At 32.5% G+C, this 24,746-nt stretch overlaps 1 protein-coding gene and 1 long non-coding RNA gene across 2 annotated transcripts; one reads left to right on the forward strand and one right to left on the reverse strand.

The window, feature by feature from the left end:
- Window positions 1-750: 750 nt before the first annotated feature.
- On the reverse strand, window positions 751-13,482 carry LOC123706104 (plasmanylethanolamine desaturase). The gene is made up of 4 exons (XM_045655258.1): window positions 12,991-13,482; window positions 7,208-7,413; window positions 4,376-4,594; window positions 751-1,981 (listed from the first exon to the last, which is right to left on the reverse strand). The coding sequence occupies exons 1-4, from the start codon at window positions 13,256-13,258 to the stop codon at window positions 1,721-1,723; spliced, it is 954 nt and encodes a 317-aa protein (XP_045511214.1). The 5' UTR covers window positions 13,259-13,482; the 3' UTR covers window positions 751-1,720.
- A 951-nt stretch (window positions 13,483-14,433) lies between these two features.
- LOC123706302 lies at window positions 14,434-15,405 on the forward strand. The gene is made up of 2 exons (XR_006753392.1): window positions 14,434-14,628; window positions 15,298-15,405. It is a non-coding gene; the product is annotated as an uncharacterized LOC123706302 (long non-coding RNA).
- The last annotated feature ends 9,341 nt before the right edge of the window (window positions 15,406-24,746 follow it).

Genomic DNA, 24,746 nt, shown 5'->3' on the forward strand with positions numbered 1-24,746 from the left:
TTTTAAATTCTCTGAGCCGTGATAGATAGGTTGGTAGTTGATATTTTCAGAGACGATGATTTTTGTTAACGATATAAACTATGTAATGTCGCCGCCACACTGTGCTCATCGCTCTGCTCATCGCGCTATATTACTTGCTCTGTGTTCGCCGCGACATTGCCCTCTCTGGCCACACACTGCTCTACTCGCGCGATTCATCGCGACGCTCCTCACTAGGGATTGGTTGTCAACGTATTTTTCATCAACGACACTTGTACGTTAAATATCGTTCATTAACTAGTCCTTCAACTGGTTAAAATCTTCGACTAGTCGATGTGTAAACTGAAACGAATTGACAACGATTGACACGGTCGACCTATACGCGCGCGTAATTACACACAAACTAAAAACAAACAAAATTCAAATTCAACAGTTCACGCGCGTTACGCACTATTTCTTTCACGCTCCTTTCTTTCTTTCCGACTAACAAAACATTTCGAAACATTATCGCACTTGCTACTATGGTTTTATAGTTAACATTTTTAAGATAGTCGCGTCGCAAGTTGAAACAAACGTGTTGACTCTCTTGTTTAGCAGTAGACTATTATACATCCACGTTGAAGAGTTAACCGTCGCGTTGCAAGTTGTACGAGCGTTTCGGCTCTTTTGTTTAGCCGTTGAAGATCAACTAGTACAATGGTGAGCGATTGACTAGCCGAATCGTTGAGTGTACATAGACGGTTAATGTAACTAGTCCGTTGATTCAACGCCCATCCCTAATCGCACTCGTATTGTCGGTCCTTTGACTCGTGCGCAAATACCGACAAAATAGGGAGCAGTGAGCAGGACGATGAGCACGACGAGTAACGTGTCCACACTATGTCTCGCCTACTTTCCTCGTTACTTCCCATACCACTAGTCGAGTGTGTGGCCGCGCAGTAAAAACAAACAACAATAATAATAAAAATAAATGACGATCTTTTTTGTAAGACCTAAACGCTAATTTCATAGGCTAGTTAGACAATTTATTATTACAAATTTTAGTTTTAACATATATTTTGTGAAAATATTGTGAAAATATATTTTCACAAAATATATTTTGTGTAGGATGAAATTGTTTCATTTCTTCTAAATTTAATATTTATCTTTTTATAAGTTAAGTTATTAGGAACTATTTATAAATTAATACAAATTACGCGTATTAACAGACAATGAGCCCCGAATCTATAACCGTTTAATAAATTCTAGTGGTTTACTATTCAAATCGAATTTGAAAGGCATAAGGCACATTAAATTATTTATTAATGCAGCGAATAGCGACTGTCATTTTAAGCTGCAAAAAAATCCAAAATTATATTTACTCAATATTTGTAATATCTTAAAGAATTCCAGGAATAAAATTACGCACTAATAGTACTTACTTATATGTAGAAAAATTGTGCTGATACATTATTATTTTAAAAAAGTACCATAATTTTAAAAATAGCTGTTGTACTTGTACCTATCTTATTATCTATATTTTTAGTCGCCAATAATCAGGTATTTAAAGTTATTAATTCTTTGGAAAGTTTTGTGGTAAACATACATTATTCAAATATATATGTATAAATAAATAAATAACCATACTATTAAAAGCAACCATCACGACTTGCATATCAATGAGATTAATAATAGTATAACAATACAAAGTCATTTTCACCTAGCTATTATAGTTATAAGAAAAAACGTCGTCAGGCATTTTCTAAGAACGTTTTTGTGCCCACTTCATATCATCTGCCCTTGGTTTGCATCCAGTGAGAGCTTCAATGACGTTTTCTAGATTGGACCAGAAGTGCAATTTCTCTAGAGGCCAGTTTAACCAACCTGTAGTTATACAAAAGTAAGTCTCGTGCGGCGCCACGTGGTGTATACGGTGATGGCGTCGAGGCAACACTATGTGCCACTCTTGAAGCCAAACCACCCAAGTGGGGAGGCCGAAATAGGTGTGGGACCATTTGTGGATCTAAACAAATAATGTGAATGATGGTTTTTTTATGTTTATTTTCAATCTCTTATTAATGCTTTTAACGTAGATTTAGACGTATATAAATGTGACCACAAATCTTACAAATTAATGCAAGACGATATTAATTACAGATAGGTATTCGAGAAACTTTAATGTAAATGTATAACTCTAAATTTAGTTCAAATAGCTTTTAATATTTGTCTTGATTATATAGTATGCTCTATAATATATAATATAATTGTTGACCCTGCTAGCTAGTCAATTTAATATCAGCACTTCATAGTGCTGATCTTAGATTACAAAATAAAAGACAGATGGAGCGTTGCCGAACTAAACCGAATGATTTATCGTCATTTTCAATAAAGCTATGTGTGCTGTCATTTCGCCGCTGCACTGTACGTACATGGTGCTTCTGTGTGCGTGTAATGTTACCGTATGTTGAAAAATTTCCCAAATTTTTCCCCGACTACGGAAAAAAGAGGGTTATGTTTTTCGAGTTTATGTATGTATGTATAATATTTCTTTGACACGCCCTGCAGTATAAACCGTTGGATCGATTTTGAGATGTGAGGTTTCATTGCAATCATCTAAATTATTATGTTAGTGGCGGTAGTGACGTAGGCTAAACACATAAATAAGCAGTCAAGTTTTAATTTTTATTTTAATATAATTTCGGGCTTATGATATTTTTTTAAAGTGAAACTTTTATTACATCGTCTCAAACTTTTTGGTCTGTGTAGCGCATGTCGCGTGACGCACGAAACGTACGATAATTATCGTACAAATACGATCATTTTTACCCGACTACGGCAAAGCAAAAGGAAGGTTATGATTATGACAGGCTATGTATGTATGTATGTATGTATGTATGTATGTATGTATGTATGTATGTATGTATGTATGTATGTATGTATGTATGTATGTATGTATGTATGTATGTATGTATGTATGTATGTATGTTCATCTGTTCCCTCGTAACGTCTAAACTACTTATCAGAATTCGACAAATGACATATTATTAGAAGCGTCTTAATTGTCCGCTGGTTATAGGCTATATGGGGTTTACGTTGTTGAAGTGCTACGGTAGATAGGTATATTAGGTATGTAACGTGTGACTACGCCTTTCCAAACATGAAAATTTATCTTTACATAGTGGAATATTGCATACTTCAGAATAGTATTGTATGACATTATTGTCAATTTACAACGAAGGCATCTTGGTTGAGTCTACTGAGTCCATTTACTTGCAACTACATTAGCAACTTTGTTCAGTTCAGTATTCTGAAATCTTGTTTTATATACTTTTTCAGCGCCGGTTATTGTCGTACCTAGTTGGGTTTTAGTTTTTTCACTTTATATTATTAGTTAAATGTCTATAAGTAGTGTGAAAAAAAGTTTCACTTTTACCGTGGTTTCATAAAACCACAAAACATTTTTTTTTATAATATCTATTGTAAAATTTTTTTTTTTATTATAATGTACCTGCTATTTTATTATATATATAAGTACTAAAGTTATATATTTACAAAATAATTATATTCAATTTTTAATTAAATAAATCACATAAAAAAAGTTTCAATATTAACTATAATAATTAAATTATTTTTTATTTTTCAATTAAATGAATGCGAAATGCGAATAGCGGTAGTTTTTAGTCGAGAATACGGGACATTTTATTTTCATCATGGAGTTCACGTAAATTAAATCGCTACCTAGCGAAAATGACTATGACGTTTTTAAGCTTTATAAAAGTAACAAAATAATGTAATTATGCTTATTAAAATAATCTAATAATGATCATGAACCTTTAGTGCACTATACAAATAATCACATTCACGATCGAAAAATCCAACAGCATTACCCTGAAGATCTTTTAACCATTTTACCGTTTTACCAATAAAAATGGCAAATTCATTTTCAAAATACTGGCAACATACGTTGAAGTTTTGTATTCCTTCATATCTGTAAAATTATTATTCGTATAAAGAAATAAATCTGGCAAATAATCTACAGAAAACCTGTGAAACGATGTTTCATCTTTTTTTTTGTTTTCGGGAACAAATTTTACAGCGTTTTATTATCACAAGACAGCATTTTTTTACTAAAATTGCAAGCCCTTTTTGACGTATTGCATGACACTCTAAGCGCTATAGCACTGGTGCAGCGACGTATTTGCTTTTGATTTCGTATTTTCTTTGACAAGGGCGACGGGCGGTTGCCATGCTCCATCTGTACTTTATTTTGTAATCTAAGGTGCTGATATTAAATTGAATTTTGCTTGGGAATTTTGAATTAAAATTTAATAATATTGAAAATGGAATAGAAAAAAAAATTGAATTTCAAATTCATATATGCAGATAAAATCATATTAAGAATATTTTTTATACTCACCTGATTTGTCATCGCCACAAATATGCAACACAGATACCAATAAGATATCCAGTGAAATTGTTCATTAATTGTGACAACATCATACGTCAATAACTGCCACACTATTCTCGCTAAAACAGGAATAGTTATAGCAAAATTGTCTCCATTTGTTTCAATAAAATCATGCCGAGTTATTGAGGTGGGGTCAATGTGATGTTCGCGGAATGGACGCAAAAAATTCTGCAATAGAAAAATAATACAAATTTAATGATAAATTGAGCCTTTTTTAAAACTGAACCGGTCCGCCCCGATACAATACATACCTATACAACGATGAAATAAGCTACTATTTGATAATTGTATCTTGTGGAGTCAAATAAATGTTTATTTCTTTCTGTCTTTCAAATAATTTTTGAAAGCGGTTCAGTTTAAGGGTTTAGTAAACTCTCAGATAAGTGTGTTCAAACAACAAACAAAACCAGCTTTATATTATTATGAGTAAGTATAGATTACTATTATTATGAGTAAGTATAGATTACTATTTAACAGTGTTATGTAAGTACCTAGCTTTCTCAATTAGTGAAAGAAGTTTATGACATGTACATAGTTCGGTCACACAAGAACAAAATTCCCATTCAGCAGAAAATTGGTAATATCACTTTTGATCAAAATTATAGAGCGTAACTGCGCGGCCACACACTCGACGAATGGTATGGGAAGTAACGAGGAAAGTAGGTAGAGACATAGTGTGGCCACGTTACTCGTCATGCCACTCGTCGTGCTCATCTTCCACTGCTCCCTATTTTATCAGCGCGCGAGTCAAAGGACCGGCAATACGAGAGCGAATGCCTGGCCACAAACTCGCGCGATCGCAGTCCGCATCGACATCGAGCGCTCGCGCAAGACGCACACGCGGTACACGTATGCAAAATTGGAAATTATGTTGTCGCCAAGCATGAAATGGTCAAATGAAAAATTGTTCAAGTTTTTTTTTTATGTTTGAGGACGACGACAACGATGTATATTTCTTTTTACTATATTAATATAATTAGACTAAAAATGCAAAGCGCGCATGCTATCACCGTTTCAACGTCCATTTCGTGAGACAAAGCAAATGACAAGTGAGGAGCGTCGCGATTAATCGCGCGAGTAGAGCAGTATGTGGCCAGAGCGGGCAAAGTCGCGGCGAATAACGGCAGCAAGACGAGCAGAGCGATGAGCAGCGCGAGGAGCATAGTGTGGCCGCGACATAAGATTATTTATAAAAATAATATTTATTAATGTTTTTTTTCCTAAGACTCTAAGAGCCACTGTTTCTGTGATATAACGCTTCGAAAGTTGATCGTCGTTATATTACGCATACGTTTCTTAAGTCATTTCAGACCTACATTATATGAAACGATTTTAATTATGTTTTCGAACAATTTTATACCAATTTTCAGTTGGATTTGAAATTTCGTAGGCCTTTTGAAGGCTCAGTGTGACCGGACCATTAGCCATATAATACATTTCAAGGTTTTTGCATTTTATAAAAAATCCCGCGAATCTGATCAAAGATCAAACACCGAGTGAAGGATGAACATTGTGTGTGAAAAAAAAGCATAAGATAGATTCTAGTTTTTTTTGTTATATTAACCTTTTAACCGCCTACGTCGGATTAATCCGACAAATATTTTCGGGCCCATTTCGCCAGAGTCGTATATTTACGACCAAAATATCAGTGCTCGTTTAATCAGCTTTTTATTTAATTACGCTGCATTCTATCAAAAATATGTTTATATTAGGCAAATAGTTAACTAAGTAATCATTTACAGTTTAATACACTTTAGTCTCTTAATTAGAAGTCCTTAAAATAATGTCCAAAGTTAGATGAATTACTAGCATTATTTTTATAAAATTGTATTGATGTGCAACGCCCATGACGACAAAATCCGACATGAGGGACGGGACATATGCCAAGATTTTTCGATACAAAAATAAACATAAATCAAAATATTTCTCGTTATACTGACTAATTAACTTTAAAACAAATACAGCAATTGTTAATAAAACATTTGTTTACAAATATTTGTGAGTATTTCCTTTAATTCCTTTAAAATTAAGTAAATTTACATATGAAATGTCAGCGATTCAATTGATGGTTCCCATCCCTAGCCTACATGTTCCGAAACTTTCTTTGTTAGTACGCCCTGCGCTACGGTCGGATAAAGACGACCGCTTCTTACGTCATAAACGAGTGCCGACTTCTGGAATTTTCCATCAGTGTTGTGCGTGTGCATGAAGTTTTACGTTCGTATGTCGATAAATGAACATGATAGAAATGTATCATGACGACTTTTGAAGAGTTAATACGAATTCTAGAAGGCGATGAAAATAATTAATAAATCGTTCAAATTTTTAAACACTTTTTGTTTTACTGACTTGCGAAAAATGTCGAATAATTTCGTAAGGTACCTAACGTCGTTTACGTCACACTGAGGCTTAGGTAGGTACGGGCTGTAAAAAAGGATTCGCTATGACTTTAAAAAAGTAAACAAATGTTTGTTAGATTTTACTTTGCATTTGTTGTTTTTAACATTATATTATACGGGTACATGCCGCATTCCAGCGAGGTGTAAACTTAGCTTGGTGAGATGTAGTTGTTAGTTAACCACGCTCGCAAATGCAAATGTCGTTATTAAAACGAAATATCGACATCACAAATTTAAGTATTGAACATCCCTCTTTCTTTTAGGTATTTAATTTTCGATTCTCTGTGCCGGGCGCTAGGGACACGCCAACTGTTCTGAAGTCGGGCGGTTAAAAGGTTAAGGAATATACATATTATGGAATTATATCGAAGAAAAAATCTACCTTGCCGATTATCGGAAGATCAACAGCACCCCAGGTATCAGCTGCCCAGTGTACAAATCCTGATGCAAAATCAGCTGTGAGAACTCCAGCAAGTGCCGCCAGAAGCAAAGAGGCATCCGGTCGAACATATTTAGCCATCAAAAGTCCTGCAATTGCACATAGAGTGCAACATACGATGACACATACCCATTCTTGCAGACGTTTTCCTTTAAAAAAATTATTTTATATTCTCATATTTCTACATTGAAAATAATATTCATAAACGAATTTATACTCTTTAAAATAAAAATCAATGCTAAAATGCAATGTTTAGGCTTTGTTGTGACTAGTTTTAGATGGTTTATCTTAGGCTAAATATTTGTGAAAATTATACAAAATCGGTAGAGTGGTTCTTTATTTGTCATAATTTTTGCAACTAATGAATTCTATAAATGGTGAATCACGTAGCAAAGCAGGTGCCGGGCCGCAGTTATGTATAATTCATAAGTTATAGGTAAAAAAGCATCGAAAGTATTTAGGAAAATGTTTGAAATACACATAACATATTATTAGAAGAAGTTTAAGGTGCAGAAAGCTATTTTTGGCTTAATGTCTGTATCTGGTACATACTATGTATCTTGATATTAAGAATATTCATAAAATAATAGACAAGCTGTTTTGATGTTCCGATCACATTGACCAAACTTTCCATACAGCCGAAAATTGGTAAAAATTTTTAAAACATAAAATAATAAACTTCTCGTAACAATTTTTACGTTTCGTCCAATGGTAAATGTCTGGTTTTCACGATTTTCACCGATACGGTAAGATAAAAAAAAATCATAATTCAAAAAGCCATCGTCATAATATAATTCTTAAATTACTTGATATCTAAATAGGCCTGAAGTGCTATAATGATAAAACATATCGTTCTCAGACCAGGGTAGAAGCCTTTAAAAATAATAAAAAGTAAAAAAAATCGCAGTAGGATGAAACCCATTAGAAAAGGAGGAAAATGTGACTAAAAAAGTAAGGAAAAATAAATTACGGTCAATCCAAGTTCGGAAAGTAGAAGGGGGGGAAGTTTTGTGAGAAAAAAATGGTCTCTCTCGATTTCCGACAAAACCACGGAAGTCCTACGGAAAAAAGTTCAATGGCAAACTGTAGGTAATAAAAAGATCTACAATTTGTATTTACAATTTTTTCACAAAAATCAAAATTTAGGTGAAAAATTCAAAAAACCAAGTTTTTTGTTTTTTATTTTTATTAACTTTAAAAAATTTTTTTTCTACGAAATTTGGTGGAAACTTACTTTATTATGTCTCAAATGCACTGTAATTTATTTGATTGATTATAATTATTTTTTCGCCTTATTTCAACTTAATACTGAAAAAACAACCTAATTTTCAATTGAAAATTCTCCCGTCAAAATATGATTTTTTTGCAAAAACTTGGGGAGCCTTTTGTTTGAAAATCTCTATTTTTTTTTGTCAGAAAATCTCTATTTTTTTATTCTAGATAAGGAAGCACTTGATCACAATCTCGCCTGATGGAAAGCTAACATGTGGTCATGTGGTACGCGCTTCCCTAGTAGGTACCGGTTAAAAGCGGATGATTTTGTGGTCTTAAAATTTGCCGTAATGTCATCCTATATAGGATAATATATATACCACTAGCGGCCCGTCCCGGCTTCGCACGGGCATTAAACATTACATTTAGATTTGTTAATTTTAACACATTCATAATAATAATAATAATATGACACATATTCATCCCTTTTTGCGTCGAGCTCCTAAAAAAGAGTAAATAAAAAAAAAATAAGAATAATTAAATTCAGATATTATTTAATGATTTTTTTGTATTTATGTGTTTTTTTTTGTATATTTTTGGGTTTTTTTTTTCTTTTTTTTTGATATATTTTTTTAATTTTTTGTTTTTTTTTTTCAATTATTGAGGTCATAAGTTCATAACCCTAAAAGAAAATACATTTATTTTGTTAGAGCTTCTCTGTAAACAATATTTGATGTTGTTTTATTTTGTGGCAGCAAAATAAATTGATTTTCAGGGGCTCCGACTCGCGAAAGACCAACATACAATTGACCATGAGTAAAACATTTCTTTCGCAGATCGATCCCTACTAATTCGAAGGTTTGGCCTTGGGACTTGTTAATTGTTAATGCGAAAGATGTTTTTACCGGAAATTGAAGCCGTTTAAATGGGATTGGCAGATCAGTTGGGATCATCGGTATCCTCGGTATATGAGCTAGTTGACCACCTGCTGGGCCAGTGATAATAGTTGCTACTATTAAATTGTCCTTTAACTCCTTAATAAGCAGCCTCGTCCCATTACACATGCTCGGAGGGTTTAAATTTCTTAAAAGCATGATTGGGATTCCGATTTTTAACGTCAATTCATGGGGTGGCAGTCCAGAAGGGTTCAACGAATTTAAAAATTCCTGTGGATAATGGACTGCATCTTCAATATTCGTTACAGTGTCGATCGATTTGTATGTTTTTGTTTGGCCGGGGACTTTTTGAACAATCAGATTGTTTATTTCATTGACAGTATCATTCTTAGGTGATACTATAGCCCGAGAACACAGCCAATGGAAGTCTCTTTCGTGCAAATTCTCGATATCAGGGTATACAGAATCTATTAAATTTTCCAAATTATGGAGTATTTTGAGCGGTTCTCATATTTTGTTCAGCGAGCCGTTGCGAACGCTCGGTACTCGACTCTCTAGCACGCGATTGTGCCACATATTGTCTATGAATTGAAAGAAGATTTTCAGTTTCTGATGAAGATTCTTCATTTCGACGAATTTTTGATGCCCTGGCCTGGGAACTATTTCTAGAAAGTTGAGATCTTGATCTTTTAGGCATTTCAAAATGACAAAAGAAAAAATGCCTTTGAACTAAATTAGCATAACTGTAAGCTATATATGCTACTATATTACAACGTACACAACTACCTACTATTTATTAAAATTAAATTGAAAATCATGAAAAATATTCAAGTAATTTATTAGGTTAATAACTAAGTGAACAATATCTCACATATAAATATTACACTATCTCAAAAGAACTAAGATAGTGCATTCAAAAATTCACTCTTTCTTACTTTATTTCTTCAATAAAACAGAATTGCCGCATACAAACACAAAATTCTATATACGTATCGAGAAAAACACTTCGATAGCGCGATCTAAAAAGATCAATAAAACAGAATTGCCGCATACAAACACAAAATTCTATATACGAATAGAGAAAAACACTTCGATAGCGCGATCTAAAAAGTTCAATAAAACAGAATTGCCGCATACAAACACAAAATTCTATATACGTATAGAGAAAAACACTTCGATAGCGCGATCTAAAAAGTGTTCAACGACATCTAGTAATCTATAATACATATAATAAATCTGTAGAAGGGTCAATTCTGTACATTGAAAATATTGAAAAAATAAATAGCAGGGGGTGTTACTGGATCGATACCAAACCCAAATATGTGATTAAAAAAATTTTTGTATGTCTGTCTGTCTGTCTGTCTGTCTGTCTGTCTGTATGTGAAGGCATCACGGGAAAACTGACGGTTCGATTTCGATGAAACTTGGTATAATTATACCTTATTATCCTGGGCGTAAAATAGGATACTTTTTATCCTGGAAAAATACGTAGAAAAAAAATTAATCTTAATTCTTCAGTTTTATCCATAGACGTTGTTCTGTAGAGTGTAGAACCGCGAACACACGTTCCGTATTATTATAGGCCTAGCCGTATTTGGGTCCAATAGATATTTATAAGATGTCATTGTCAGAGTTACTCAAAATGGAGAAATAAACCATCCACGCGAAGACCGACATCCGCGCGGACGGAGTCGCGGGCGGAAGCTATATAAATGGGTTTAGTTCTGAAAAGAACTTTTTAAATCGGTTTAGTTACTTACTAAACGAATTATTATCAAGCGTAAATTCCGCACACGTCCATCACGTAGGGAGCCGACCGCGCGAGTAAGCCGCGCGGCAAGTTTATTTCGTGATCTTAACCCCCCTCCCGTACCCCTGCCCGAGTGACGCCTACAACGCATAGCTAGCCGAATACAGTTTATTTTTTAATTTTTTTTTAACTCGTGATATCTTTTGAATGGATTGTCAGAATCGAATAATTCAAAAAGTAATATAAAGATATTGAAGCAGTCTTAAATAATACATCGTTTATTTTGATAAGGGTTAATACCAAGGTACAAATAAAGAGCTTTTTGTAGCGGTGGTATTTTAATTTCTTTTTTTCAATAAAAAAACGCTTATTGTGACATGACTGTAATAGTTAGAGATATGCTGCCGCTGATTTTTTGTAGATAATGGTGTGTTCTAAAAAAATGTAGTATATCATTTTGTTCTATCATCAATAGTTTTCGCAGCGCACGCGATGTAAGGTAGTTTTTTGATATTTTTTTCACACCTTGGATTACGTTATAGTAATTTTAGTAAGGATGCCTATTTTTTTTGAAAATGAAATATAGCCTATGTCACTCAGAAATGATGTAGCTTTCCAACAGTGAAAGAATTTTTCAAATCTGCCAAGTAGTTTCGGAGCCTATTCAATTCATACAAACAAACAAACAAAAAATCAAACCTTTCCTCTTTATAATATTAGTATAGATAGTATAGATTAAACCAATATTATATAATATTATATACCATGGACATTATAATTTAACTCGTGAGAATGTAATTTGTCGAAACGTAACGTAACGTAACATACTGCATACTATTGAATGAATATTTACTATCTGTAATATTCAAGACCAAATCTAAAAAAACAAAGTATGATATTAAACTAGATCATATTTTTGAGGATTCTGTTTGTACAAAAACTTAAAACACTTTTGGCTTTCTTTTTTTCTAAACCAATTAAATGTTGTCATTCAATGATGGCGGCGCTAGTCATTCAATCCAATAGCAAAATAAACCAGATGGCACTACATTAACAAAAAAACTTGTAATAAGTCTTACATTAATTTAGTTCCTATCAATAATTACAAATAAATGGCAATAAAAACAATGTTTTTCCTCTTATAAAAAAATTTATATTATATTGGATACTAATATTTCTTGAACGACTTGGTAGTTACAACTTTTATTAAAGAAAAAAGGTAATATATTGAATTATTGAATTAAACATATAACATTTTAAAAAAAAAACAAACATATTTTCATTTGTTTACTTTTTCATGAATCAGTAAATTGTAATTTATGTATTGGTAATTTGTTTGACTCCAGGTAAGTGGGCAGAGGCCAGAGGTCAGCTAGTATTAATTTGATTTTAAATTCAGAAGTTTTTACACAGTACTTAAGAGAGTAACCATCTATTATTCTGGATGAGATGACATATCATATCCAAACAAAGATCAGATACTTAGATTAATGAGAATTTACTCAATGTCATGTGGACAGAATTAAGATTTTAAAGATATTTTCTGCCCATATCTAGCTATCAAAATTAAAAGGAGACGAGACTTAATCATCATAAAAGTTGATAAAAACGTATTTTAGCTTCTTACCCTATAATTATGCAGCACACTGAATGTATTTTAATTTTTATATATTCATATTAATTATACTTATCTAAATCATATACAATGTCTACAAATTCCATATTCATTGTTCATGTTAATGTATTATTTGTTGCCGACTCATAATACAATATTTATTATGTTCTAATAATTATTAAAGGTGTTGTTTCCTATGATTGCTATAGTGACATCCTTTTTAAATATGCAAAACAAGGTCATAAATAATTACCAGGACTATATAGCTCTGCAAGCTCTTGAGCACCACGATGTCGCGGTCCCCATCTAGGTTGAGTACCCACTTCACTTGGTAATTGAGTATTAGCATTCGGGTCGTCTTCGTACATGGAGTGTTCAAGAATATCTCTTTCAGTTTTTACGGGAGCAAGCAATGTTGTAGCCATACTACTTTTCAGATCAGTATAATCAAAATGATCACAACTTAAACCGCTAACACCATCTCTTTTTGAACACGGAGGTATAGGCAACGGTAAAGTCATGACTGCTGCCTTAAAAATACGCTCAAGATATCCAGAATACTCAATAAGAAAATTTTTGCGGATAATACTGGTTGATAACTCCTACTTATCTATTATTTACATCACTCATAATTGATTGATGGTGGTATATTTGTCGCTGAATTCGCGACGTTATGACAACGGACTCAATGTCCATGATAAATCATAAAGTGTAGGTAGGTACATGGTAGGTAGGTACCTACCTAAACCATTTAATAACTAAATAACAGACGTCAGGCACAAAAATGACAATACAATTGACAAATGGCAATGTCAAAAATGACAACAGCTAATGTCAATATTGAATATGTCATGCGTCATGTGTCCTTCACTGAGAAACACTCAACTCAAGCCACATGCAAGCCACAGAACAGCATTATTAAACCAGTCCGGTAAAAACATTGTTTTTACTTTTACTGTGACTCACACAGTAATATGAGGACCACATGAGGACGTGACGGTACACTACTTATTCTGTAGTGCAGGGAGATTTCTAGAAACTTGAAACTTACCATGAAAGAAGCCCTGCTGAAGCTCTATGGGCCCTTAAATTTTGGGGAAACATACACCAACAAACAAAAAAACAATAAAATATATCAAAAAAATGTTGTGTGGTTTTATGAAACCACGGTAAAAGTGAAACTTTTTTTCACACTATAGACATTTAACTAAAAATTATCGTATTTGTACGATAATTATCGTACGTATCGTGCGTCACGCGACATTTGCTACACAGACCAAAAAGTTTGAGACGATGTAATAAAAGTTTCACTTTAAAAATAATTATAGAAAATATAGCTTTCTTCCGGATATTTATGTGTTTTATTTATGCATTAAGGGGAGTCCTTTCAGCGAAGCGGAGTAAAATTGGTTTGCAAGATCAAATTTTTCATGTATATGACGCTTGTACAAAAAATAATCAATACACTTCAAGATATTTCCTAAAAAGTGTGCTAATTTGTTACACAACCACGTGTATTTTGGTCGATCATATAAAATCATAAAAATAGGCTAAAATAAAGATCGAAAACGAATTATTTATTAATGAAATTTCTGATTTTGGAAATAATTTTTATATAAGGATATGTATTTTGATGTACTGCAGAAAACGTGCTAAATTTTGGTTTTCTACTGAAGCCCTGTAATAATTATTAAATACATATTATATCTCAGAACTTAACGTTGCCCAGCGTTTTCTTTACAAACCGCGCTGCCCGCTACCCCGCCAGTCTTGATCAGGCGCTTGCTAACGTAGGACCTGTGTCAAATAACTCCGCTCGATTTTACGTTTTGAGTAACGATAAATTATTGAAAATGGGTAACAAAACAAACAAAATTCGGAAGAAAGCAGTGTCAGTATCAAAAAAAAGAACAGGAAAAGAGAACTATAAGAAACGGAATGTAAATTGAGTAATATGATAAAAACGTAGTTACTTGATGACACAGAATAAAAATATCAGTTGGTCATAAAGTTTCACCTCGTATGCTTTTATTTCAAAACGATAAAAGCTGCGTTACTGTGAAATAAGAGTTTATTTAGTTTATAATAATTTGTTTTATATATATGTATAATACTAGTGGTCCGCCCCGGCTTCGCCCGTGGTACATATTTCGCAATAAAAGGTAGCCTATGCCCTTTCTCGGGTATCAAAATATCTCTATACCAAATTTCATGCAAATTGGTTCAATTGTTTAGGCGTGATTGAGTAACAGACAGACAGACAGAGTTACGTTCGCATTTATAATATTAGTATGGATTATTATTATGTAATTGGTGTATTATTTGCATAATTTTGGCGTATAATTATTAATTACAGTTGTTTATTTTAAGGAAAAAAACAATAATGATTATTAGTTAAAAAATAATTGATAATAGTCAAATAATAATGATTATTGACTAATAATAATTATTAATCACTACAGTAAAAGTTCCTTATTGGCGGGGTATATGTTCCATAAAATATATACCTCGAATACAGAAACCGTGAATACGGAATGGTAATTATTATATGGGATTATAGGTTGGGAGGCGGACATGCGCAGGCTCGCTCGCGCACCCTTCGCACACCTTACTGCCGCCACGTGATCGTAGTGATGTGACTTGACCAACGCTGTACTCGATAGTTTACTTTAATATTAAAACTCTTTTAAAAATATATTAAAAATAATTTTGTGTTGTGTTTTGTATCATACACTTTCTAATATTATGAATGCGAATGTATTATAGTGTAAATGTAAAGTATGTAATGTTACGATATTATATTTAACCGCTAAATTGATTTTTGAAGGTTTTGGTAGGTATAGAATTGATATATATTTATATTGTTTATTATTTCATTTTAAATTATTAATTAATTCTTATTTTTATTTAACATTAAATACTATTATTATTTGATTTATTATTAAAAAATAGTACTAAACCCGATCTTTTATTTTCTTAATTTTAATATTTAAGAAGTCCACACGTTTTTTCAGATATTTTAATTATACATTTTTTTTAAACTACTTATAATTAATAGAAGACTTTACATTATTATTTAAAATTACATATATTTATACTTTCTTCATACATTTCTTCTTTAATAACATATTGAACAATATATTTTCTTATGTTACATATTTATTTACATAACTTATCGATAGCTCAACACGCAATTGATACCTACCCATCCCTATTTGTCACACACACATCTATATAGTATCTATAGCTCATCTGCCTTCAATGCGCACTAAGCAATTTGTGCAATACACGCGCTCTATCTATACATATAATAAAATCGTAGGAAAGTCAAAACTGTACATTGAATATTTTTTAAAAAGAATACTTGGGCCGTGATCTATAATCGATATAGAAGCCAAAAACATAGTTTTTAGAATTTTTGTCTGTTTGTCTGTTTGTCTGTTTGTCTGTATGTTTGTCTGGGCTAATCTCGAAAAGTACTGCATAGATTGACTTCAAATTTTGCATGAATATTACTAACAGGTCGGGTGAGGCTATAGGCTACATATTATCAAGCTATCACCTACGGGGGAGGAGCTGTGAACCTTTATTTTTCTTACATATTCCGTGTACTACGACAGCGTACAATCTAAAGACTCATGTTTAAATGTTGTTTTTGAGTAAGCCATGCTATTATCTACCTTTACACTATAAAAACTACGTCATTTATGTAATTTTGGCAGAGAAACAGTTAAATGAATCTTAGCAGTATAAAGACAAATTTGAAACAGCGCCATCTATAGCCAGTGTTATAAAAATCAATCACACATTAACTATTGGAAATTAATAATTAAATGACGTATATATAAATGTTGTTTGACAATATTTAGATTGAAACTATAAAAATTATGCCATTTAAGTAACTTGGGAAGAGAAACATAGTTTAAAGAATGTAAGTTGTATAATGTTAATTTTGTAACAGCGCCATCTACATATGAGATTTCGTAAAAATCAAAATAATCAATTTACATGTTAACACTACTGAATACACTGTTGAAAATTAATAATTTAAATATAATCATGTTATTTATTTAACTCTTTAACCCATATCTTCCCTTCCCTATAAGGTATATTTCGTGTAAATAATAAATATACTACATTTTTTTAAAGTGAGGGTAGATGTTTATTATTTTAAGTAAAACTAGACACCATTATCTACAGTAATTAATCTAATATTGATTGTGTTCATTAGTTACAATTTTAAAAATCTTCGTGTTTTATAAATTTACTAGCTTACCGCCCGCGGCTTCGCCCGCTTTGTCTAAAACCTAATAAATTATATACTAAAACCTTGCTCTTGAATTAGTCTATCTATTTAAAAAACCGCATCAAAATCCGTTGCGTAGTTTTAAAGATTTAAGCATACAAAGGGACATAGGGACAGAGAAATCGACTTTTGACTATTGAATGCCATAAAACCAAAAATATCAAATGCAATCTTAGTGTTTTGTGAATTTTCACCGTCATGCGTTCCCACAAGGTAAGTTGTTACATACAGGTATTTATTTTTTTATAATGATAGCAATTCATGTGTTTTGTTGGTATTATTCTTTTATATATGACTTTTACAAGATTTTGAGGTGCATTGGGAACAGTAGTTTTTGATAAAATTTTATTTGTAAGTAGCTTTTTTTATAGATTTACAGTTAACTTTTGATTTTTTTATTTACAGATTCAATGCTCATAAAATTATATCGCCTTTGGAAGACGATTTCTGCTGACAATTTTACAACACCACTTGAAAATTGATGATTTGATGATAAAGATAGTGGCAGCGAGGATTAAGTGGAAATTAGTAATCATCCGCTTCGTTAATTTTTGACTGAAGTTAATGTCCAACGTCCAATGGTTCAATCATTGATCAATATCAATAATAGTGTTAATCATAATGGTTCAATCATTGGAAGTATCTCGGGAAATTTTGGAGGATATTTTTCAGGAAGGAGAGGAGGGGCAGCCAGCCACATATCAAACTACTACGTTTTAGTACCGAAAAAATGTTATTGCCAAATGAAACGTAAATTTTGCACTCACAACTGTACAAGTAATGTTTTTATATTGACTTTGCGGTTATCTGATTATAATATTTATCGTTATGGCTATCGAGGTACCGACCGTACTGGGATCAGAGTACATGATATACAGTTCATCATCCAGGATTGCTAAGAGCATTTTCACACTGAAAAAGATGTTTTCTTTGAATCGTAGTTGCTTCATTTATTTATTTTTAATCATTTTACATAACTAATATGTTTTATATTTTATAAATATATAATTTTCATTATTTATAAATAAAATGGATCCAACATAACTTTGTTGTGTATCATTTCTCTATTAATAACCCATAGGCATATTTTCCGAGCGCCCCATTTAAGTTGCGGTCCTGAAATTATAAAAAATTTATGTATACTTTTGCCAAATATGTATAAGCTCATTGCTCAAGCTCATTTTTACATAAAAATAACAAAAACTAAACTACTAAATAAAATAAATTATGTAAAGATTTTATAAGAAAACACAGTATATTTATTAGGAGACGGTGATCTCTTCCAGGCAAAAGATATTCATCAGCTCAATAAAATTGAATAGTATGTTGTTAGTTATTCTTTAGATTCACAATTGTAATGAGCATTTCCGCATGCAAGTTATTTCAAGTAGTATAGTAGTTTAGATATATCATAGTTTTGACACATTAAAGTTCCAACAAAACCCTCAAATTTTTGAGCAGAGTTGAGCAAGATAATTTGAAAAATGTGCCGTGTTAAGTATTATAGAAAAGGTTAGTTCGTTGGTAATTATTATTTCTTCTTCATTTACATGTTGTTAGTAAAAATAAACTTTGACTAACAGTCAAAGTATATTAAACGACGAATGACGAAAAACGACGTAATCGCGGACGAAGTCGCGGGCAACAGCTAGTACTATTCTAATATAATACTCTAAGCTTCTACTGGTAGCAGCAAGTAATATTTATTAGTTACACCAAGTACTTCCATAATTATGTTGTGCTAATTAATAAATTCCTAGTACCTACTTATCTCAGTTTATAAAGTTGTAAATGCTCACTTTATTTACTTTTATATTTACAATCTGACACAAACACTTTTACATTGCTTACATAATAAAAATTGATCACAATTTACTTTTGATATATTTTACACTGTGGCATAGCGCTAACGTTACGAAAAACAAACGACGCGAGGAGCGCGAGGAGCGCGAGTCACGCGAACGGCCCCCCACACTTCACCTCCTAAAATCTTGCCTCGCGTTGAAATACCTCGCGTTAAGCTAAATTCAAAAGTTAGGACGGTTTCTGACTGGCTGAATCGCCTAAAAGGCAAATTAGATAGAATTTAGAAAACAAACTTGATTCATATAAATACTTTTATAAACAGGGAGTTTAGGCGATTATTTCGTGACTATTGCAGGTATCAACAAACTTTTTACTCTTATCGAAAGTAGTTACTTTAACTAATGAGTAAAATGACAATAATGACTTTTTAAAAATAGAACGAGAAGTTTCGTGATTTATTCATGATCAATCTTCTAATTTCTAAAAGTGGTCTATTAGAAATTATAACTAAACTATTGACTACTAGCTGCTCCGCGCGGTTTCACCCCCTGGCTCCACTCCTGTTGGTCGTAGCGTGATCATATTATATACCCTATAAGTAACCTTCCTCGATAAATGAGCTATCTAACACGGAAATAATTTTTCAAATCGGATCAGTGGTTCTCGAGATTGGCGCGTTCAAACAAACCAATTCTTCAGCTTTATAATATTAGTATAGATATTAACGAAAGTGTTATCAAAAAAAGTATAAAGTTTATCATTATCTCAGCAAGTTAATAGCGCTCAATACCTTTTGGAAACAAACTACAATCACCTTATTAGCGTTGCATTATGGGAGTTATCACATGGGAGTTACACCCATTCAGAATTTTTTTACATAGGTATGTACTTTCTATTATTATGTACCTAACTATAGTTAGTTACATAATAATAGAAAGTATGTAAAAAATTTAGTATGCACTCAGAATAAGTATTAAGTTAGGTACCCTTTTCATGTAGGTAATTGTGGGTAGTTTATTAGAAATATTATATTATTCACTGTCACATTTCTAATGAACTACCCACAGCTATTGCCAGTCTGCAATGCAGCTACAAGATTTCTTTGCTCTTAATCATAGAGCTACAATTAGGTATTAAGAATATAGAGTCTGGCCAGCCAAAGCTGAACCCAGTAAAAGGCGGCAAATTTAAAAAATATGGACCTGGCAACATCGGCTTTAGTAGGAAAAAACATTTTGATACTTTTGATATTAATAAAGGTGATCATAGTATACAGGGTGGAAGGTTAAGATGGGGCATGAAGGGCAGGTACCTTAACCGTTGTAGCTACATGAAAACGTTCTTAGGAGACTATCCTTAAATTCTTGAGAAATTTTAATCTGCATTCACAGCTTTTTGAAAAAATGTACGGTCAGCAAGGAAATCGACCGTTTTTAAAAAAAAAATTTTTTGATGCCAATCGATCCAGTTTCTCATGGGGATCAAAACACTCTAAAAGACCAACTGAGGTATGAGTACTAGAAAAGTCAGAAATCGCGAAAAACTATTTCCACACATTCACTAAGAAAATAAGTGATTCAACAAAAGATGCGCTAATAGAAAACTCCAAAGAGATTTTCAGGCTTCAATATTTTTTGTTTCTGATTATTAAAACACATACTGATAATAAGAAGAAACATTAATTTAATTAAACGGTTGTCAAAGAAAATAAAAGTAACAAAATAATAACAAAAAACAACATTTAAAGTGGTGGTATTTAAAGTGGTGATAATTCCAGAATTTCTGAAATAATTTACATAAAACTTATGATATGAGATGTTCAAAGTGGTCACCGTTTTGACGTAAACATAGGTTTGTTCGTTTTACTACTGAGCGCGTAGCAGCCGACAACATATTTGGGTGAATTCCGTAAAGTATTGCAGAAAGTGAATCTTTTAGTTCTTGAGCATTGTTGTATGATCTTTTATAAATTTCATTCTTTACATAACCCCAGATGAAAAAATCTAGAGGTGTCAAGTCGGGGCTACGGGGCGGCCACTCTATGGGACCATGTGTGCCAATCCATTGTGCCCGAAATTGTTCATTTAGGTATGAGCGCGTTTGACGACTGTTGTGAGGTGGAGCACCATCTTGCTGAAAATAAATTTTTCGCAATTCTGACAGTGGTAAATACATACTCAAGATTTTTCAAAATGGTGTTGTTGTAGATTTCGGAGTTCAGGGTGCCTTCGTAAATCTGTACCAATACCACTTGATTGGACCTTACCTTACCTTTGCGTCGCTGGCATGTTATGCTGCTGTGCCCTTGTCTTTTTACTTGTTCAGGAATGAAAATAGTTTTTCGCGATTTCTGACTTTTCTAGTACTCATACCTCAGTTGGTCTTTTAGAGTGTTTTGATCCCCATGAGAAACTGGATCGATTGGCATCAAAAAATTTTTTTTTAAAAACTGCCGATTTCCTTGCTGACCGTACATTTTTTCAAAAATCTGTGAATGCAGATTCAAGTTTCTCAAGAATTTAAGGATAGTCTCCTAAGAACGTTTTCATGTAGCTACAACGGTTAAGGTACCTGCCCTTCATGCCCCATCTTAACCTTCCACCCTGTATAGGTGCATTATGTACACAACACAGCAGGATTTAAACATTATTAAAGTCTAAGATTAAAGTAAAGGATTTGAACCCTTTTCAACAAAACTGACAACTAACTACGCCGAAACGCCATGATGACATTCCATAGTGTGGCCGCTACAAAAAACACTGGGTTCAGCTAAGAGCAATTAACCTATAGAGTTCTTAAATTAAGACAGAACAAAATACATATTTTCTAATCTACTTACTCTTAGTCAATAACAGCATAAGCCAGATTGAGATAGCGATAGAGTATCTGCACTGTCTTCAAACGTAGCGCGCCGGCAGTCAGTTTGTTTTCCAACCAGCTGGTGGGCTCAGTGCGTCAAGTGTTTTTAACGAAATATTTAGAAAATATAAAGTGTACAGTGTTTCTTTTTATTTGTCAGTGTGCTTAAATAACTATTGTATGTTTAGCAACCGGCTATCACTAGTCGAATGGGAGTTTTGGATAAAAACAATGTAAAAATATCTTTCCATCGGTAAGTGATTTTCAGCAAATTGATAAATATTTATGTTTTAAACCTATTTGAAGGTTTTATCAAGCGCTTTTTTGTAATTTTATGTTGTAACTGTAACATTTACCCACTTTATGGGGTTGTGGAATATAAAATAATGAAATAATTTTTAAAAAACGTCACAATAATATCACGTTTGGCATTTTGTTTACCACCGTAGTGTTGTAACACATCTAGCGTATATTATCGATTTATGACAAAAAATCTATTTCATATTAACGTTGATTTATTTATTTTGTTTCATAAATCAGATTTATATGTAGTTGTTGTTGCAAATAATAGATGTAAATTTTTTACCGCAGGAAAATAAAACATACCACGTGGTTGTTTTATTTGCCCTATGTGTTTTAGTTTTCGTTTGTTGTTTATTAATTTCTTTTTCAGATTATTAATAAATTCATTTTGTTTTAGATTTCCAGAGCTAAATAAAAAATGGGTATAAAACGTGAGACATGAGTTGATTGGACGCCGCCACAATTTGCAATATTGTGTTCACTGCATTTCGAGCCTACGTGTTATCAAGATGGATACTCTAGAAGAATTGTGCAATCTTACGCTTACGTTTTTTTTTTTGTTCCTGTAGATAATAAATACATTTGATTAAAGAGAGTGAATTTTTATTTTGAAATTTTTTACACATAAGTTACCTACTTTAAATGTGTAACTATGTGAAAATTAAACGGTTGATTAAATGACAGTTCTCATAGATGAGAAACTACTATTGAAATACATACTGAATATACATGCGTTTTCAAAGAAAAACCCGCATAGTTCCCATTCCTGTTGGATTTACGGGATCAAAAGTAATTTTTCCAAATTTCATTGTAATCGGTTTAGTAGTATTCGCGTGAAAGAGTAACAAACATCCATCCTCACAAACTTTCGATTTATTAGTAGGATGTTAGGAAAATGTTTTCATTAAGACTGTCCTTTTATTAACTTGTTAAAATGCTGCATGATTCCTTCATGCTGACTGTGCCTTTCTCCTCCCTCCTTTAACTTTATCATCATTTCCTTCTTTATTTTAAATTACATTTCAAGTTTTAAAATTTCTTTTATAATGTACTTACTTTCCGCCCGCGTTTTTAAAGAAAATCCTGCACAGTTCCCGTTCACGTGGGATTTCCGGGATAAAACCTAACCTATGTGTGTATGTACAAAATTTCATTGTAATCGGTTCCGCAGTGAAAGAGTAACATCCCTTCTCACATAATTTCGCATTTATTATATACGTAGGATTAAACAAATAATGTATTCAACTGAAATTAATTATAAGTTTTGTTTTTTTATTATTTATTATTTCACGAAACCGTAAATGCAAAATACATTCACGATTTTATCGATTGAAGCACATCCCATCACTATCACCTTCTATCTATCTAAATACGTACCTATAGTAAAAATGGTGCCATGACTATGTTGAAACGTAGCTTGTTGTCTATAGCTGTCTCATTCTTTCATACGACGTTTTCTTTAGATAGAGAGAAACAAATATATGTAAATTGTATACGCTCGATACAAGTACTCTATAGGTTAATTGCTCTTAGGGGTTCAGCTTTGACTGGCCAGACTCTAATTATTTCGTACCAAAAAACAAAACCGCTTTCATAATAACCAGCCAAAATTTAATATTAAGATCTAGATATTAAACCAAAGGTACATTTGAAATATAATTGTCGATTAAAAAAAAATAATAATAATAGCATTTATTTGAAAATGTCTTAATCCTAAATCGTAAATACCGCAAGAATCAATGCACTTGTGTGCGTGCGCGCATCGCTAAATTTATGTGTGTGCTAACTTCAGCTTCTACCTATCTAGGTTGTTGAACTGAATTGTGCTTTTGTAATGTCCACACGTTCGCTTTTTAGTGGCGGACAGGAATATAATAAATCTATACATATAATAAATCTGTAGAAGGGTCAATTCTGTACATTGAAAATATTGAAAAAATAAATACCAGGGGGTGTTACTGGATCGATACCAAACCCAAATATGTGATTAAAAAAATTTTTGTCTGTCTGTCTGTCTGTCTGTATGTGAAGGCATCACGTGAAAACTAACGGTTCGATTTCGATGAAACTTGGTATAATTATACCTTATTATCCTGGGCGTAAAATAGGATACTTTTTATCCTGGAAAAATACGTAGAAAAAAATTTATCTTAATTTTTCAGTTTTATCCATAGACGTTGTTCTGTAGAACCGCGAACACATGTTGCGTATTATTATAAGCCTAGCCGTATTTGTGTCCAATAGATATTTATAAGATGTCATTGTCAGAGTTAGGTACCTACTCAAAATGGAGAAATTAACCATCCACGCGAAGACCGACATCCGCGCGGACGGAGTCGCGGGCGGAAGCTAGTAGGTAATAAATCTTTATTTGCCAAAAACATTAACTTTACAAAAATATGTACGCTGACTCCTAAATTAGAGGAATTCTGTGAGGAATAAAATCTAATTTAAAAAAAAAAGTTTTTTTTTTTCATTAAGTACATCTAAAATGTTATCGATTCTGAACCATTTCTGAAAATTTGGCCGGTCATTGAAAACTAACCCTGTATGAATAGGTATATTCAGAACTTCACAAAATACATCCACCCTTCATCCAATTATTATTTTCCTATCTTATCAATAGACAGCAAAGCTTCATGTTCAAAAATTGATGAACCAGATTTTTTAATAAAACATATTGTTTTAAATATTCTTATTTATCATCATTACCTGAGCCTTGGCTAATAGCTGGG

The sequence above is a fragment of the Colias croceus genome, chromosome 3 (assembly GCF_905220415.1).
Source record: "Colias croceus chromosome 3, ilColCroc2.1".
NCBI lineage: Eukaryota > Metazoa > Arthropoda > Insecta > Lepidoptera > Pieridae > Colias > Colias croceus.

Excerpts from the sequence above, each read along its gene's own strand:
- LOC123706104 (XM_045655258.1), bottom strand. The coding sequence starts at position 13,258 with ATGACTTTACCGTTGCCTATACCTCCGTGTTCAAAAAGAGATGGTGTT. Across the intron at positions 7,414-12,990 it reads TGCAGAGCTATATAGTCCTG|GAAAACGTCTGCAAGAATGG; the intron begins GTAATTATTTAT and ends ATTTTTTTAAAG. Across the intron at positions 4,595-7,207 it reads ATCTTCCGATAATCGGCAAG|AATTTTTTGCGTCCATTCCG; the intron begins GTAGATTTTTTC and ends TTTCTATTGCAG.